The sequence below is a fragment of the Balaenoptera physalus genome, assembly GCF_965194825.1.
Source record: "Balaenoptera physalus genome assembly, chromosome: 13".
In the NCBI taxonomy this organism is placed as follows: domain Eukaryota; kingdom Metazoa; phylum Chordata; class Mammalia; order Artiodactyla; family Balaenopteridae; genus Balaenoptera; species Balaenoptera physalus.
The window spans coordinates 8,667,301-8,685,653 of record NC_138892.1 but is presented as its reverse complement, the minus strand read 5'-3'; the positions used below and the strand labels follow the sequence as shown (position 1 = coordinate 8,685,653).

The 18,353-nt window shown below is 41.2% G+C and overlaps 1 protein-coding gene across 14 annotated transcripts in view; it reads left to right on the top strand.

Annotated features, from left to right (window-relative positions):
* Window positions 1-18,353, top strand: part of TNRC6B (trinucleotide repeat containing adaptor 6B) — a 261,503-nt gene that overhangs the window by 203,849 nt on the left and 39,301 nt on the right. For 12 of the 14 annotated variants that reach the window (XR_014252491.1, XR_014252492.1, XM_082420570.1 and 9 more), the window contains 6 exons: window positions 2,264-2,439; window positions 4,713-4,787; window positions 6,367-6,412; window positions 8,050-8,198; window positions 9,275-9,445; window positions 13,641-13,766. Coding sequence is in view for 12 of the 14 variants with exons in the window: in XM_082420570.1 (XP_082276696.1) it covers window positions 2,264-2,439; window positions 4,713-4,787; window positions 6,367-6,412; window positions 8,050-8,198; window positions 9,275-9,445; window positions 13,641-13,766 (743 nt within the window). In the remaining 2 variants the exon portion in view is untranslated. The remainder of the gene's footprint in view (window positions 1-2,263; window positions 2,440-4,712; window positions 4,788-6,366; window positions 6,413-8,049; window positions 8,199-9,274; window positions 9,446-13,640; window positions 13,767-18,353) is intronic. The other 2 variants (XM_082420571.1, XM_082420569.1) reach the window with 1 other exon arrangement.

Here is an 18,353-nt window from a genome sequence, read left to right as displayed (position 1 = left end):
GTCCCATTGGATGGTGCTCAATTGAAAAATTCAGTCTCAAGTATCTGTTTTCACTTGTTTATAGTTTTCTTAAAAAGTACTCCAACATCACTTTTCTACCATATTGCAGGCTTAAGGAATTGTCTTTTGATTAAAAAATGTGGTTAGACTGAATACTCAAAATTTGAACAAGAATAAAAAAATTCTACTGCCAAGTTTATTTTATGATATGTATGATTCTTACCATGCCACAGGAAGGAATATCATCTTAGCTGTCTGTGTTCTAGAAACTCACTCTTGTTCCTATGTAACTTGACTGCATTTTAAAAATTACGAATCTCCTTCCCTTCATAGAAATAGCTTTATAAAGAATTTGATTTCGTCTTGATTTTCATTGTAAAATTTGTTGTATCATCATGGGAAATACCATCCTGTAGACTTGGGATAGATCCAAAATGCTGTTGGAAGGCATTAACCAGACCCTTGGCACAAGGAGGTACTTTAGCAGTACTTTCAGGATTTTTGTGTGTCTTTCCCAACTTCAGGATCATCTTTTGTCCATCACAAAAGACTCACTTTTCTCCAGATTTTAAATAGTCTTCTACTCTTCAAGATCATCTATATCTGCAGTTAAAGCTGTAGTTATATTTACTCCTTCTCTGGGTAATTTCAGTGTGTAATAGAGGAAGGGGCTAGATCATCACAGCCTACCAAATTGATGCTGATAGTTAACCTGTGATCTTGTCTAGACTGCAGATACCTTATATCTGGTGTGGGTTCTGTGACTAAAATTCGGAGCTTTTTTATCTTTCTACAAGAAGTCGTTTGTTAAAAGTTCAGCTCCTTTCTCTAGAAGAAGGGTTACGTGGATGTCTTCCTTCTTTAAAGGGGTCAGTATGTCACTTATGTTGGGTCTTTAATTCCTGTTGCTTGTCAGGGGATGTATAAAGCCTGTGTTTACAATAATAGTGGGTAACCTCCTATGCAGAAGAAATGGTCCCGGTTATCAATGGCATTTCCAGCAGCGGAGAGAACCGCCCCCAAGCCCTGCCTCTTGCTGCCCAGTCACAGAGCCCCTGCAAGGGGGGCTCAGTGAACCCCATGGAGGTTCCATCAGGTTCCCCTGGGCGTTGCTGGGAGATGATGCCGCAGTCTGAGGAAATCAACTGCCTTGCACCCTGTGTACTTGATGGGTGCCTGCATGGCATCATAGGCCTGGTCCTAGGGCATGGCAGCAGTCATTCAAGGAAAGGCCTGGAAGAGACACCTTTCTGGCTCTAGACTCTTCACATGAAGATATCTAAATCAAATAACTACCCTTTCGTAAAGGTCCTGTCATTTGGTAAATTGAAGGTGTGGATGGAGCTTCTAGGCAGGATAGTGTTTTTCCCTTCTTCCATCATTGTATAGAGTATCATTACCACAAAGTGTATCTGTCAGTTCCATACAGTATTTTAAGAAGGAGATTAAGGATTTATCCCAATCTCCAAATTAAAGATCTTTGTTTAAAGGGGGATGTTGGTGAAATTTGACTCTGGATACTGATGACGTCCTATTTCATCGAATATTAGAGCCCTGATTTCCCTCTGTCTTTGTTCTGTTTTCCTCGTTCCCTGTCTACCACATTTCCTCCGTCTGTCTTTTAAAAGCCATTGCTTATACATTGTCTTTGCCTAGGATCTTTTTAGTACCTAATCCATTTCAAGTGTGTAAATCCAATAACTTTCAAATTTTCATGGCTATATGTGAATTTCTCTTCTTTCACCATAGTTTTGATATTCAAAATCTAATACAGTTTTCTTTTTTCATCCATTTTGCGTGTTCTTTTCTTCACCCCAAGCAAGGTAGACAGTTGTTCTTTGCCATACCACATATTTGTAAAGTCCATTATAAAGTTCACCACATACTTTTAGGAGGGTAAAACTAAAGAATGCAGTAAAACATCCTCATTAAGAGTAACAGATTTCTCTAAATTGAGATGTGAAATTTCTTACAAGTAACGACAGGTTCTTTTCAATTGGGGGAAAAAATTGTATAAAGGGGAAAAAATCATTGAACCAGAGGCCAGGAAATCTTGATTTGTGGTTTATTAACTTACTCTGTATCATTGACCCTTTTTGGGTTTCCATTTCTCCTCTCAAAGTTCGAATGATATTCGCCTTGCCGTACAGGTAGACTAGACAAAATTACAAATACACTAAAATGCTGTGTTTACGGGGAATGGTTGTTGCGGTTATTGTTATATATAGCTATTGCGTACAGTTGGTTCGTTCTTCTCTTAAAGATTCCAAATCTATGCAAGACGGCTGGGGGGAGAGTGACGGGCCCGTGACAGGAACTCGCCATCCCAGCTGGGAAGAGGAGGAGGATGGAGGAGTCTGGAACACCGCCGGCTCTCAGGGAAGTGCTTCCTCCCACAGTTCGGCAAGCTGGGGACAAGGAGGAAAGAAGCAGATGAAGGTAGCCCGCTTTAGAAATGCCTGGGCTTGCTTATTCGTTCTTAGAGGGCAGAACTGAGAATGTTTTCATGGGCAAAGCCAGGCAGCCGGAGTCCCTGAGGTCCTCAGTGAGGGGGAGGGTATTTTCTTCAGAACAAGTAGCTACTTCCTCTTTACCCCTCATCTTCCTTCCCTGTGACCTTGAAATCTCGAACGACAAAACTCTTGCTGTGGGTAAGATGGAATTTTCAAAGAAACGAAATTTTCCTCGCTTTGGCTTCCATATTAGAATAATTCTTTGGAAGCTGTCAAGGCACACCTTATAAATGTTTTACGCTTTCGCGTTCTAAAGCCAAGTCAGTCCTTAGAGTAAATCCCCAGGAATATGTAAAAGAGAAACCACAGTAATATGGTTTCTCCAACAGCAATCATCGCAACTCATTTTTATCTCATTCGGGAAACTCCAAGGCCCAGGACCCTTTTCTCAACAAAATGAGGTGCCAGTGCGTAACCCTGCGTTAGCAACTAGATGATTTATCTACATCCTGTGCCAGTTGTGTTCTACACTTGTGACTTTCTGTATCTTAGAACAACTTAGTTTCTCCTTTGATTTGCATAATTTGATGAGGACTTTGGTTTTCAATCTAGAACCTGAACGACTCTCAGTAGAAGCCCTCTTTTTTCATTCCAGCCTCTCATTCCACAGATACATTGAGAGACATAGGAAGTGGGCAGCCATGTATTTAATTTGAGGATGGGAGCCTTGCTGCCCTAAGTAACGCTTCACAACTAAAAGTCCTGGTTTTCAAATACCGGGTGCCATTTTAGAAGGTCTTCAGTGGCCAGGGGCTGTACCTTCATCCCCTTTGCCTATGGGATTTTGTTCTGAATACGATTACTCTCTTTTAGGCCTGAGAATACAGATTGTTTCTGTTAGAGACGTTTTGTTTCAGCAGTCATTTACAGTTTTCCCTCTTAAAGGACTTGTATTACTCCAGTCACAAAAGAAATTATTCAGTAAACTTGCCAGCATTTTTAGTACATTCGTGTTGTCTAGTCTGCTGTGGCTTTCTTTTTGTTATTTACAAATTAACAATAAGACCAAATTACAAGACAGTTCAGGAGACTGTTGAGGAAGCAACTGAGTGAAAGGTACTAGCCCACTCAGGGAACCACCAAGATTTAACGAAGTTAATTGGGAACTAAATGTTTCTGCTCCATGACTGATGATTCTGACCTTTCATACTGAGGGCCTCTGTGTGTGTGTGATCAAATACAGCTGACATAAAATTTACCACCTTAACCAATTTTAAGTGTACGGATCAGTCGCATTAAGTACATTCACACTGTTTTGCTGTCATCACTAACATCTGTCCACAAAGTAACTACCACTTCTCTCCTCCCTCCAGTGAGGGTTTTTTTGACCCTCAAACTAAGTACCTTAACACTTGCCAGAATAATAAAATTGATCTGACCAATACCATCAGAACACAAATAGAATTTTTACCTGGAGAACGCACACGTGCACAAAGCCCCATCACCTCCTGCCCCCACAAGGTCCCTGCCACAGTTCCACTCACCTTCTATGTAGAAATAAAAGTGGAACTGATGGCTGGTGCCTTGTTCAGTGGAGAAACTAGTTTGTTCCATTAAGAAACAAGCAGAAACCTACATCCGCCACCTTTGCACTTAAAACTAACTGCCCTCATATAGTAACAGCTATGCGGTAAGTTTGGTGATGGTGTCTTCTGCTAGGCTTCTTTCCCATTGGGGATCCACATCCTTTACACTATGAAACAAGCAGATGAAAGTGCTACGTGGATGAGTTCCTCATTGTATCCACACAGAGAATAATGACCAGTTTAAATGGGCTCCTTTCCAAATAACATGCACTAGCATCAAACTCTTTTTCTTCACTCCTAATACAAACCGGCTTGGGTTACAAGGAGATACTAAGAGAGAAAATACTAGCATGCAAACATTATGTTTTAGAAAATCTGATATTGACCTTCTATTTATAGGGTAAAAACACTAGCTGACCATATATTTTTCCAGTTACTTCTAATTCAATGCAACGAATAAAGTAAGAATGAAAACACAGATATAATAACTAAGGCATAGTACTTTTTTAGACTAACAGATAACATATCAAAATAACTATAGTTAAAGAGGAATAGTTAGGGTTCAAAAAGGTAAACTCTTGGTTTTGCATTTTCAGTCAGTACTTAATGCAACTCAGGAAGTTGAAATAAAATAAATTATTTGATTCTGAGGTTACGTATTTCATTTCTCTAGTGCTCACTAAAAGGAGGAAACAATGACGCATGGATGAATCCCCTTGCCAAACAGTTTTCAAATATGGGATTGCTGGTAAGGTTTACTTTTTCATATGTGTAATGTCTCCCAACTTTTACATTTAGTACAAATTTTAAGACCACTGCCACATATAGTGCAAAATTACAGATTTAGAAACTGGTTAAGCAGTGTTCCTGATTTGGATTAGGCAGTATTTGTTCTCTATGCTTTTTTTTCTTAATGAAATACTCCAGTATTTAAAGGGTACAGCTTTTAAATTTTTAGTCCTTGTATCCTTTTCCTTAGGCAGTTAGGGAAGAAAGAGCCAAGTACTTAAAATTTATATAATTTTTTCTGACTACTGTACCAGTTTTAATATTATAATTTTTAAAAAGACAGCAACTGCCGAATAACTAGGGAAACTATTTGTGATTAATTATATAGGCAGTTCTTGTAGAATTTCTAATTTTTTGATCTCTTGGGAACATTATGGGGACACCCTGTCCCCGGTTGCCAAAAGACAAATGACTTGGCTGCACATTTCGAGATTTGATGACTTGACAAGTCACAAGAAGAAGTTGTCATCATTTGGCTGCCACTCTTGGAATTTGATCCTGAGCCGACTGGAACTTGAGCACAGGGGTTTAATTCTCCAAGCAGCTGTTTAGCTGTTCCTCTGCTCATAGATTTACTGAAGCTAATTTGTTGTGAAAATGGAATTTAGGAATACAGACACCAACAGCAATCAAAATTAGTCAGATTTTTGTTTTTAATATTTATTTCTTTATTTGGCTGCACCAGGTCTTAGTTGCGGCTTGCAGAATTTTTAGTTGCAGCATGCGGGCTCTTAGTTGCAGCATGCGGTATCTAGTTCCCTGACCAGGGATCGAACCCGGGTCCCCTGCACTGGGGGCGCAGAGTCTTAACCACTGGACCGCCTGGGAAGTCCCAAAATTAGTCATTAGAAATGTTACTGGGACTTCCCTAGTGGGGAAGGGGAGTGGTTAAGATCCGCTGCCAACGCAGGGCACACGGGTTTGAGCCCTGGTCTGGGTGCCGCGGAGCAACTAAACCCGTGCGCCACAACTACTGAGCCTGTGCTCTAGGGCCCACAAGCCACAACTACTGAAACCCATGTGCCTAGAGCTAGTGCTCCGCAACAAGAGAAGCCACCGCAATGAGAAGCCCGCGCACCGCAACGAAGAGTAGCCCCCGCTCGCCATAACTAGAGAAAGCCCGCGTGCAGCAACAAGACCCAATGCAGCCAAAAATAAATAAATAAATAAATAAATATATATATATATATATATATATATATATATATATTTTTTTTTTTTTTTTTTTTTTTTTTTTTTTTTAAGTTATAAAAATGTTACTGTCTTGGGACTTCCCGGGCGGTCCAGTGATTAGGACTTTGCGTTTCCACTGCAGGGGGCGCAGGTTCAATCCCCGGTCAGGGAACTAAGATCCCTCATGCCGCGCAGCCAAAAAAAAAGTTATTTTCTTCATTCCAGTTTAAGGTTCATTTCCAAGGATGTTGTATAGTCCTAGTAGTAAAGTAAGGTGTGGCTCACACATGAATAATGCCGTTTCTCCTCTGATTCAGACGTTTAATTCAAGCCTTTAATCTTCCTTCACTGTTCTTTATTTTCAGAGTCAAACTGAAGATAATCCAAGTAGCAAAATGGATTTGTCTGTAGGTGTGTATCCCTGCACTAATACGAATGGAATATGTTGTTGTTCATGACACCCTGTTGGGATCCCCTGCTCACTTTGAGTTGGGATGGGTGCAGGTCCTAGACACATATTCCACACTCGCTCTGGGGAAGGTACCGTGCTTGACGTAAATGAGTAGTGTGTGCTGCATATAAAAACTTGAGACTTGGAGGCCACTGGGCAGCTGGGGAGACTGTGTGTTCCACATAAAGGAGTCAACCTTTGCTCGGCTGTTGGCACTTGTTGTCGTGGACGAGTTCAGGCTCAGCTTTGCCAGGTCCTCCAGTGTTTTCAAGAGAGGCCAGAAATTCAGACATGCATTGACATCCTGATTTTTTTTTTTAACATCTTTATTGGAGTATAATTGCTTTACAATGGTGTGTTAGTTTCTGCTGTATAACAAAGTGAATCAGCTATACATATACATATATCCCCGTATCTCCTCCCTCTTGCGTCTCCCTCCAACCTCCCTATCCCACCCCTCTAGGTGGTCACAAAGCACTGAGCTGATCTCCCTGCGCTATGCGGCTGCTTCCCACTAGCTATCTGTTTTACATTTGGTAGTGTGTATATATGTCCATGCCACTGTCTCACTTCGTCCCAGCTTACCCTTCCCCCTCCCCGTGTCCTCAAGTCCATTCTCTACATCTGCATCTTTATTCCTGTCCTGGACATCCTGATTTTTAAATAGTGGAAGCTAATCCAGATTTTTTAAAATGCTGTGTGTGGCCAAATAAAATATGTCTGTGGCCCTGCCAGAGTCAGCCCTCAGGTGGCCAGGTCTGTCTGCACTGGGATGTCCCATTATTGACTAACCGCCCCCCCCCGCCCCCCACCACCCCACAAGTAGAGCAGATGCAGCATCAGCCCTTCATCTGTGGGACCTTCACAGTGATGCTGTCACTCACCTGAAGGAACTTAAAAAGAATCAAACCGGGAAGAAAAGGAAACAATCCTAGGAGATAAGGGAAATAACCTCTGATCTGTGATACTCTTAAATACGAGAACAGCTAAAAAATGAGCTTCATGTCACTGTACAATAGCAAATTTATAGACATGTGAAAGAAAGTGGGAATAGCCATTGCACCTGGGAAATTACATTGTACCAGTAACATGGCACACCGTCTCCTGCGTTCAGCATGAAGTTCTCAATGTTAGGGCAACAACCGTGCCTCTTTGCTCTTTTTATTCCTAATAACGTGTTTCACAACCCCAACTGTTTGTCTAGCAGATGCTAAAATATTAACAAGCAACACATCCTCTCACTGAGGACATTTGAATATATGAGCAAGATATATTCATCAAACATATCAATACCCAGTCTAAGAATTAGATTAGTTAGAGATTTTTTACTAGGTTAGCCCTCAGGCTCTCTTTCAGTCTTCCATAGAAAACAGGCTACAGCTAATACATGTTGTGGAGTTTGGGGGGGATTGTTTGGTTTGGTTTGGTTTTTAAGGCATCCATGTGTGTTCCAGGAAGGACCACCAGCAGCCTGAACCAGTAAAAAGCTCTTCTGGTCTTACACCTGCACTCAGGGAGCATAGTGGGACAGGTCACTCTTGGTCATGAGGGAGACATTGATTGCTAACATCCTCACTCCTTCTGTGTTACTTTTCAGGGAGCCTTCCAGATAAAAAATTTGATGTGGACAAGCGAGCAATGAATCTCGGGGATTTTAATGATATCATGAGGAAGGATCGATCTGGGTTCCGTCCACCTAATTCCAAAGACATGGGAACCACAGATAGTGGGCCTTATTTTGAGAAGGTGAGTTGAATCCTTGGTTTAAGATAATAATTCATGAGAACCACTTTGGTTCCCACTTGTCTTTTGATAATTAATTCCAGAAGGAAGCATAGAATTACTGAACTGAATGAGCGAGCAAAGCACAAACATCACCTGCTTTTGAATGGTGACATGAAAATAGTTGTTGTTGGCAGGTGATTAGGCAGCAGCTAGAACCATCTGTCTTTAGAATGTGAGTATTGTGAACAAGGTCTAAGTTTTGGGGAATTTATGAAGTTTGGAGGGGGGAACTGATCTATTTATAGTGGGGGAAATGCACACTCAAAACACGTAGAAGAAATCCTAGAGGCAAATTTATTCTGAATTCTTTTTTCTGCTGTTGTGCAATTTACAAAAATAAATTTTTGGATCTTGTGCAAATTACTCTGTGTCTCCTAAGGCCTTGCCTTCTAGCTTTGTCAAGATGATCCAAAACTTTCTCCTTTGCTATTTCTAAGAGAGCTCTTTTGTCTTCTTTCTCCATTTCCATAATGATCTGTTTTTAGTTATGATGGTATACTTTTCAAATTCTCAACTACCTGCTTTAAACAAGTCATTTATACCTATCTGTTGGGATTTTTAACATTTCTAATGGAGGAGATGATTCCTTGATTCAGAATACCAATTTGCAGTGTTCCTGGTCTTCAGAAGGCAGTTAAAACCAAAGTTTTTAGATCTGGCACTTTTTTGACGCCACAGTGCTGATGCAGACAGCAGCATGTTCTCAAGAAGATTGCTCTGGCTTCTGTTTCAGCAGCCACGTAGCGAGAGTAATCAGTACTAGACGCATGAAAATGAAGTGTCTGGCAATTTTTATCTTAGTGCAATGGACAGAATGTGTTACTAACTTAGAGGATAAGAATCTATAGGAAAGAGGATGACAGATGGTGTCTGTTGGGCAAAGTATCATGACTATTATCAGATCCAAATTCTATCCTCGTTTACTGCTAATACACTCTAACCTTGTTTATTCCTGGTGTTTCTCTTTTCCCTTCTTGCATTCTGTTGCTTCACTAACCAACACTCATTGTGATTGGCTAACTACTACTACTTTTCAGCTGACTTTGCCTTTCTCCAATCAAGATGGGTGCCTTGGGGATGAGGCTCCCTGCTCTCCCTTCTCCCCTTCTCCCAGCTACAAGCTGTCTCCCTCTGGTTCCACACTACCCAACGTCAGCCTTGGAGCAATCGGCACAGGGCTCAACCCCCAAAACTTCGCTGCTAGACAAGTAAGGAGGCCTCTCAAATTTATAACTGCTTGGCTGTGGCCTCGCCTTGGCCCTGGTCTGCAGTTTATTGCATCATTTGTCTGTCTTGGGAAATTTGTTGATTACTGAATGCACAGAATGATACTAAGTATAGGCTTTAGCTCTTTCAGCCCATAGAACCCATCTCTCTTCATGTTTCTCAACATGGATTTTATTTTAAATATGTTTCTTTTGTCTTCCCATTTTTAGTCATAAGTTTACGTTTAATAGTTAACTAATGACTGGCTTAGGAAAATGTTAAAGAAGCTTACAGGTACCTTCTATCATCTAATTTAGCAACATATTTGCCATTTTTGAACGTTTGATTGAATGGCAAGACTACTTTTGAGGTCTTTTCAATCTAATAAAATTGCTAATTAGAAAACAGCAGCAAAACTAGTAAGATTAACTGTTGGAGGGTTACAGCATCTTAAAAATCCAGTGTCTTTAAGTATCATATTACCCAGAGAAAGGTAACTTACATGTTAGATAATGAAGCTTTAAGAAGACCGATGTCGCCCAGTGTTTGGTTCAGCCTGGAGCAGCGCCTTTCCTGGGGTTGGATCTGTCCGTCCTCCAGGGAAGGGCTGTGCAGCAGAGACAGGACTGGCAGGGCTATCGTGATGATGCCGCCTCGCCTCTGCAGGCCCAAGCGGACAGAGCAGGCCTCTGTCTGTCACCTTGCAGGAGCTCTGTTGTAGTTTTTGTGGAGAAAACCAGGAATTTGGAGACAATTCCTTTGTGACAGTGGCTCCAGTGATACTTTCCTAACCTTAGTTCCATGACTACTTACTTGTCCTTCTGACTTTCATCTCTGAATGTCACAGAAGGACATTTAATTATCAGTTGCGTCCATTCTGTTTGCACGTGATGACTTTCACATAGAAATGAAAGGATGGTATGAAACACCTCTTACGCTATAGTCCTCAGGTCTCATATAGATCGTTCATATGCTTTCTAATTGTTGCCTTAGCACGTTGAAAAAATGGATTATACTATATCCATGTGTTCGGATTGGTTAACTCTGGATTGAGAGTTATAGGTAGTTTTTTGTTTTCTTCCTTGATATTTCGCTCTTTTTCCTAATGTTTCCACAGAGGACATGGTTGTGTATTACTTATATAAACAGAGAAGAAACAATTATATCCATTTTGGTGGGGAGGAGGGCTCTTTTGGTTTGAGATATATAAAATATAAGATAGTCTTAATACTCTTGGTTAATGGTGATTAAAAGTATGCTCCCAGGATCACCTGATTATCAGATGCTTTTAGTACATAAACTTTAGTATAAGTGACCAGCCAAACTAGCTGTGCACTGGACTCTAAAAAAAGGTCATTCCTCTTCATTTTTTTGATCTGTGGATTGCTACAAAGTCCATTGTGAACCAAGTTGATTATACATGTTCTATCCAAATATGGTTATGGTTTTTTCACACTGTTTTCATGCAGAGTTAACATAGTTCATAATTTCAAAATAAAATTTGAGGTTTTTTTCCAAATTATAGAAGATTTCAATTAGCTTGATAACCTTGTTTTTAATTTATATACCTTTCTAAGTTAAACATTGTAGTTGAGGCAAATATCACCAATAATTATTAGTCTCAGGTCATCATTAAAGCCTCACATACAACAGTGAAGCTTTAGAAATACCCAGATGAGCCACCATTAATATATATATATACGCTTTTGATGCTGGTTTTCCTAATCTCTAAATATAGTTTTTAAAAAAAGACTGGATTTGTATGATTACCATTAAATACATTACTGTGCAAAATAGCTACTTCTGAGCCAAGAAGATGACCAACTTGTGATGCCAAGGTTCCATATTAAAAAATAGAGAAGGTGAGAGGAGTTCCCTGGTTGGCCTAGTGTTTAGAATTCTGGGCTTTCACTGCCATGGCCCGGGTTCCGTCCCTGGTCGGGGAACTGAGATCTCACCAGGCACATGCCACGGCCAAAAAATAAAAAAGCGAGATTTAACAGTAAATAATGAATAAAAATTATCTAAAAATGGTTTTATTTTTTTTTTAAAGGTATTTTTTGATAAACTTTTGTTGACTTACCTTTGTTATTATCTGTATCAGATATATCAAAAGTGTTTGGTATGGCTTTAGAGACACTTGATAATGAAAACCTAAAACCTTTGGTGGGAGTGGGATGGACTCTTTCTCCTAGGAATAGGAAAGGAGGACTTGATTTTACAAAAAGCAAAAAAGGCAAATTCTTTGTAGCACCTCTTACCAGAAAGAGAGGTGGAAATTTAAAATGACCCGTACAGAGCGGTTTGGAGCCCCACAAAACACAGGTCTGGCAAGGACTCTAGCTGTCAGAAACCCCACCACCCAGGACCATCCATGAATAATTAACATCTAATAACAAGGTCATTACTTGGACAGTAAAGTGTGAGAACGATCTTAGTGGAATAGTCTCAGCAAAATAAATGTTTCCTGTTTTCCTGGGAAGGATTAGTAGCTAAGCTCCAGACTACCAGGATCTCAGAAAAGTTAGAACTGAGCCACTTCACCTCAGAATGACAAGTTTGATTAGTAAGACAGGAGAGGCAGAGACATTAGAGTTTCTAGAACTAAAGGTCTTTTCATGTTTAAACAGCCCTTTGGGAGATTTAAAATTCATGGTGGATCTTTGATTTTCTTTTATGAGATGTACACAGATTTTAATTGCCATTTCTACTTTATATTCATAATCATTTTTATTTTCAATACTTTTAAGTTCATTAATTCCCCTGAAGCAGTCCCTTAATCTGTTTTGAATCATTAAGCCATCAAAATATCTTTGTTGCTCTAGAACTTAAGGACAAAATTCTTCTTTAAAATTGCCTTAATCCCCACGATTCCAGGGATAAGATGATGGTGGTGACCTCAGCTCAGAGCGCACAGACTTGGTATAAGCAGTGGTGTCGCTGTCTTCACTGACGGTGTCCAGAGGGACGTTTGTTTTCAAGTGTATGAAATTAGTGGGTCATGGATGTTTGCAAATGATGTGCTCATCCTACAGACCAGGGCTTGACTGAGTTCCTGGGAATACAAAGAGGGAAATATTAAGCTGGTGGTGGAAAGACAGGATGCAAAATAACTGTAATATGATTTGATGATGGATCCTATCAAAGAGTTTTCAAGTGTTTTGAGAATGTAGAGGTGGGCTCAGTGAATCTGAATGTGCAATGAGGAAGGTTTGGGAAAAGACTTTGTTGATGAGGATGACCTCCGAGCTGGGCCTTGAAGAGGCCAAGTGAAGATGGTATAGAAAACTACGTCAGGCAGCGTCAAGTATCGAATATGATTTCTTTGCCTCTCTGCTAGAAACAAGTCAGAAAGGAAAGGCCATCATATACAGCCCAGCTTTTTATAGCTCTTTGATTGGAGCAGTCTAGAAGTGCTTCAGTGAGTTGATCCTCCAGAAATCAGGGAGCTAAGCTTGTTTTTTGACTAGACTGATAGTCATACATTTGAATGAGAAGTTACAGGTGAGTAATGTTTTGTTTTGGTGTCCCTGGAATGATTTTTCACTTTTCCCCTTTCTTCCTTTTTTATCTCACCCTGTGGTTGATTCACGTTTCCTCGTCTAGTAAAGAAGGGACCAAGCAGACCCAGGACAGGGAAGGGTGTTCGCATCTGGAGTAGGGTCCTCATGGAGCTAGGCTCACGGTTGGGTGGCACTGATCTTACGATTGAATCAGAAAAGTATTCAAATCAACCAATTCAGAGAAGTCATATCATAGTATTGTTTTACAACTGATATTATTCACAAGCCTGCATTTTTACTCAGGTGCTTTTTAAGGTGCGTCTCAGCTTATATAGTTTGAGAATAAATTCGGTAAACCCAATCTTAAAAAAGAAAGTAGTTGAATAAATGTTATACTGCCTGTACCTTTCAATAACAACAACAACAAATTAGTGTTTTTTCTAACATTTGACTAAATTTAACCCTTTTGGTTTATAGAATGCATCAGACTGCAAGGGTGGTGATGATACGCCCATGATTGGATTTGAATACTTTTCTGAGCATTCTGAGATCAGGAACTTTTTTCAGTTGTAAAATTCTGTGATTCCATGGAACACGGGATATGATTCTTCTGAGGGAGAGAAAACCTGAACTGTTTCTTATTTGTGTTTTCTTATGTTAACAAAAAGCCTCACCGTCGCTGTTCCGTTGACAGGGTGGCAATCATGGTTTGTTTGGAAATAGCACAGCACAATCGAGAGGCGTGCACACCCCCGTGCAGCCGCTGAATTCTTCTCCTAATCTCCGGGCGCAAGTGCCTCCCCAGTTCATTTCCCCCCAGGTAAGCAGCTTCATGGATCCACAATTCATAAGTAAAGTCCAGATGGTTACTAGTTGTCAACTGACTGGTTTTGTGCACGTAAAAGGAATAACAGTTACCCATCTAAAATGGGAAAAATCCAGATGCCAGGGATCAAGATTTTTAGAACAAGATGGCAAATCTCGTTTGTTTGGTTTTTTTTTTTTTATTGTATCGTGCATACAAAGTAGATGTTTTTACATGAAAAGCATTATGATTATATTCCTTTTAGATCTCCTGTATATTTTCCCAATACTATATTGATTTTTAAATTGTGTATAATTAAAACTGCTGTGTAAATTCTGATGTGTCAACATTCAGAAGTTGGTTGCCCTCAAGGATTCGCAGGGTAATTGCCAGGTTCTGGGTTATTCTGAAAAGTTTTGAGGAGATATATACTAAAACACTGACTGGGTGTTCTGGGGGGGTTAAAGAACCAATGAAGTGGCAGAGACTTATTCACAGAGCAGCTTTGTGTAGGACACGGTCCGTTGGGTACCATGGGAACCCTTTAGGACCCTCTATTAGCAGGAGATTGGACAAGTTGTTCGGGGGTATAGGTGAGAGATTTGTGCCAGTCTACCACATACTGCCTCTCATACATCTTTGTGGGAAACAGGTCTGAGGAGCAAAGTAAAAACTGATAAGCCCAGGTAAAGATTCAGTGTGTGAATCAAGATCAAGAGCTTTGAGTCTGTCCCATCGTATAAGAGGGGGGTGGGGTACTTACTAGATCCAGCCAACAGGTTGTGAAGGGTCAGGTTTTGTTGTTTGTTTTTTGATACATCTTGTAAGACAGAAGCTTAAAATGTTTATTTGAAACCATAATCTATAGATTTCAAATCCTGCTTTGGACGTTGAGTCTGTCCATCTTGGCAGAGGAAGGAATGTTGATCGTGCCCCCGCCCCCATCTTCACGATCCTGTCTGGAGTCCTCTTAGGTCTCTCTTCTTCCCCTTCCCTTTCTCTGAGTTCCACTCATCCTTCAAGTCCCAGGTAGACAGAGCTGTTCCTGACTTCCCCAGCACTTTTCAGTGGCAGTGTCTTGCCTTTTGGAGCACTTGCCAACATGCCTTGCCATCAGGCCAACAGCCATCCATGGTTATCGAACGTCTGCAGTGTTCCAGGTTGTGTGTTGGCAGTGCGTGATTGAAGAAAACACTGCCTCTCCCATCGCTGCCTCCTGGAGTTGTGGCGGTGATGGCAGAGTAGTCGGTAGATAGTGTGCTGCATGGAAAAGCTTAACAGAGTTTGGGGAGCTGGGTGGGACCTCACACTAGCAGTGACATTTAAGCTGGGTCTGGAAGAACGAGTCAGAGTTCGCTGGGCACAGCCAGATGAAAGGTGCCTTCCAGGAGGCAGGAGCAGCTTGTGCAGGGGGCAGTAGTATCTGGAAGGACACGGCACGTTTGGGGAAATGCAGTTAGTGTGAGTAGTTAGTTTGAGCTTGTGGAAGTGTAAGTATGCTGTCTAGAATGGAATAGGAAGAAGCTAGTCAGGAAGTTTGGGACCAAATTTGGAACGGTTTTGTTTGCCTTGCTAAGTAGTTTGGACTTTGTCCTTTGGTCACCATGGTTTGTAACATTATCTTGGCTGCTACTTAAAAATACAGTTTCTGGGTCTTCCTCAATCTACTGAGACACAGAGTCTTGGGTGTTGGGGCCTCGTCACCCCCAGGGGATTTTTACGTGCTCCCTAGAGTTTGGCTGCTCCTGCTGAAGATAATATAGTATTAGGCAAGATTTCTCAGCTGAGTGGCAGTATAGGAAAATTTAAGTTTTGGAAAAATAACACCATGATATAGAGGACATGTTTGAGTGACAGAATCGCTAGAGCAAAGGAGATCAGTTACGAAGCTAGTGCAGGAGTCCAGATAAGATAGTGGCAGTCGGGGGGACTTCCCTGGTGGCTCAGTGGTTAAGACTCCACACTTCCAATGCCGGGGGGCTGGGTTCGATCCCTGGTCAAGTAACTAGATCCCACATGCATGCTGCAACTAAGAGTTCGGATGCCACAACTAAGGAGCCCACAAGCCACAACTAAGAAGCCCACCTGCCACAACTAAGACCTGTTGCAACTAAATAAATAAATAAATGAAGGAAACACAGCATTAAATTAAAAAAAGATAGCGGCAGTGGGAATTAAGACCTCCTTGTGAAGGTCACTGGTGATCTTTGTGTTGTGGAATACAGTGATCTGTTCCCCAGTCTCTTTTTACTCATGTATCAGCATTGGACACAGTGGGTCACTCCCTCCTTTTTGAAACAATTCATTTGGCTTTCAGACACCTTCTATATTGGTTCTCCACCTGCCTTTTCTTGTCTTTCTGCTTTACAAGTTCTTCCTCACTTCCCCAGTGTTTAAACATCACAGTACCCCAGCCTCAATATCTGAACCTCTTCTCACCACTTACATCCACTTTTAGGTGATCTCACCCAGTGGAATGACTTTAAAATACTGACAGTTCCAAAACTGTGACTTCAGCCCAGATCTCTCTTCTGAACCCCAAAGACTTCTGGCCATCTTTAGTAGGATGCCTTATAGGCATCTGAAGTGAACACGCCCAAAACAGAACTTCCTGCTTCATCCCGCTCTCCCCTCAAAGCGTCCTCTTCCTCCCAGCACCTGGCACTCTCATCCTGCAGGTGCTCAGGCCAGAGCTGGTTGTGAGTCCTCACAGCGCACAACCAACCCAGCAACAAATCCTCCCTTCAAAACTTCATCCAGCGTCCGACCATTTCCTACTGTGACCATGGTCTCCTGACTGGTCCCCCCCGCTTCATCCCATACTTGCTCCCTCGAGTCTTGTTTTCTGCCCCGAGTTCAGACTGATCCTCTAAAACCGCACTGTCCAGTGTAGCCATTAGCCACATGAGCACTTGAAATGTGACTTGTGGAATGGAAGAACTGAATTTTGGTTTTAATGAATTTAAATAGCCACACCAGGTTAGCAGCTACCGTGTGGAACAGTGCAGATGTGGAACGTTTCTGTCATCACAGAAAGTTAAGGTAAATCACGTTGCTGCTTTACCGGGACCCCTCTCCTGGCTCCCTCTCTCACTGAGAATACAAAGCCAGCTCTTCACTGTGGTCTTTGGGGCTCTTGGTGACCTCCCTGCCCCCCACACTTGCCGCTCTCCTGTTCGTCCAGACCTCTCCAGCCAACTGGCCCCAGTGCACGGAACATACTCCCAGAATGCTCTTCTCCCAGATTGGCACATGGCTCCGTCTTTGTTTCCTTCAGAGCTCTGCTTCAGTCCCACCTTATCAGGGAGGCTGTCCCAGGCTGTGTATAGTACACCACCACCACCGTTACTCACCCCCACCCCACCCCCAGGAGGGTAATAAGCTTCACAGCGGCAGGATCTGTGGCTCCTCTGTTCATTGCTGCATCCTGAACATCGGCAACTGTGCAGGGCATGTATTTTAAGTTCAGTAAGTATATGTCGAGTCACAGGAAGATGCATTTCAGAATGATCTAGAAAGTGGAATTGTTGGGAAAGCACAGTGAACTTAGTGTAAGAGACTTAGGGGCTGCAAATCTCTTTAGGACCAAAGTATCTGCTCTACTTGGAAAAGAAAAGTACTTGCGTTCTCCTACATTTTTGAAATGTGTTTATTTAGCAAAACATGGTTAACCTGTATTTAATGCATAATTAGGGCAAAATATTAAACAATGGAATGTTCAGTTTTTTCCTGACATTTACATATTTTAAAAAACAAAGCAGTTGGGTAGGTTTAAAAAAACTTTTTTTTTTCAAGTAAAGAGAATATAATAACTGCACTGAAAGTTTGGATTGTGCAGAAAAAAATTCTTTCTTTTAAAAAATTTTATTTATTTATTTTTATTTGACTGTGCCAGGTCTTTAGTTGCGGCATGCAGGATCTTTGTTGCATATGTGAGCTCTTAGTTGTGGCATGCATGCGAGATCTATCTCCCCCACCAGGGATTGAACCCAGGCCCCCTGCATTGGGAGCACGGAGTCTTAATCGCTGGACCACCAGGGAAGTCCCAGAAAAAAATTCTTCCCAAAACTACCCTCCCACTCCACTGGACACAATGACAAGAATTATTTTTACGTAATCCCCAATCCAGACTTTGTTCGTTTACAGGCATGCTTTTCACATAACTGCATTCATGGTCACAACAGCCTGCTATTTTCATTAACATTGGGTCATAATATTTTCTGGTTACTAATACAGTCTTCAAGTTGATCATTCTTAACGAAGAAGGCAAAATGTTCCATCAGGTAGACTTGATTTGATTTCCCTTTCCCAATTGGTTATTGTTTCTAATTTTTCACTGTCATAAGTAACACTGTAGAGAAATCCTTTATACATAGATCTTTGCCCACATTATTTCTAAATTTAGTTGCCCAGAATGAAATTTCTGGGTCAAAGCACATGAACATTTAAAATTCTTTTTTTTCTTTTTTAAATCCATTCCCCATACCTTCTTTTATTTTATTTTTATAAATTTATTTATTTATTTATTGGCTGCGTTGGGTTTTTGTTGCTGCGCGTGGACTTTCTCTAGTTGCGGTGAGTGGGGGCTACTCTTTGTTGCCA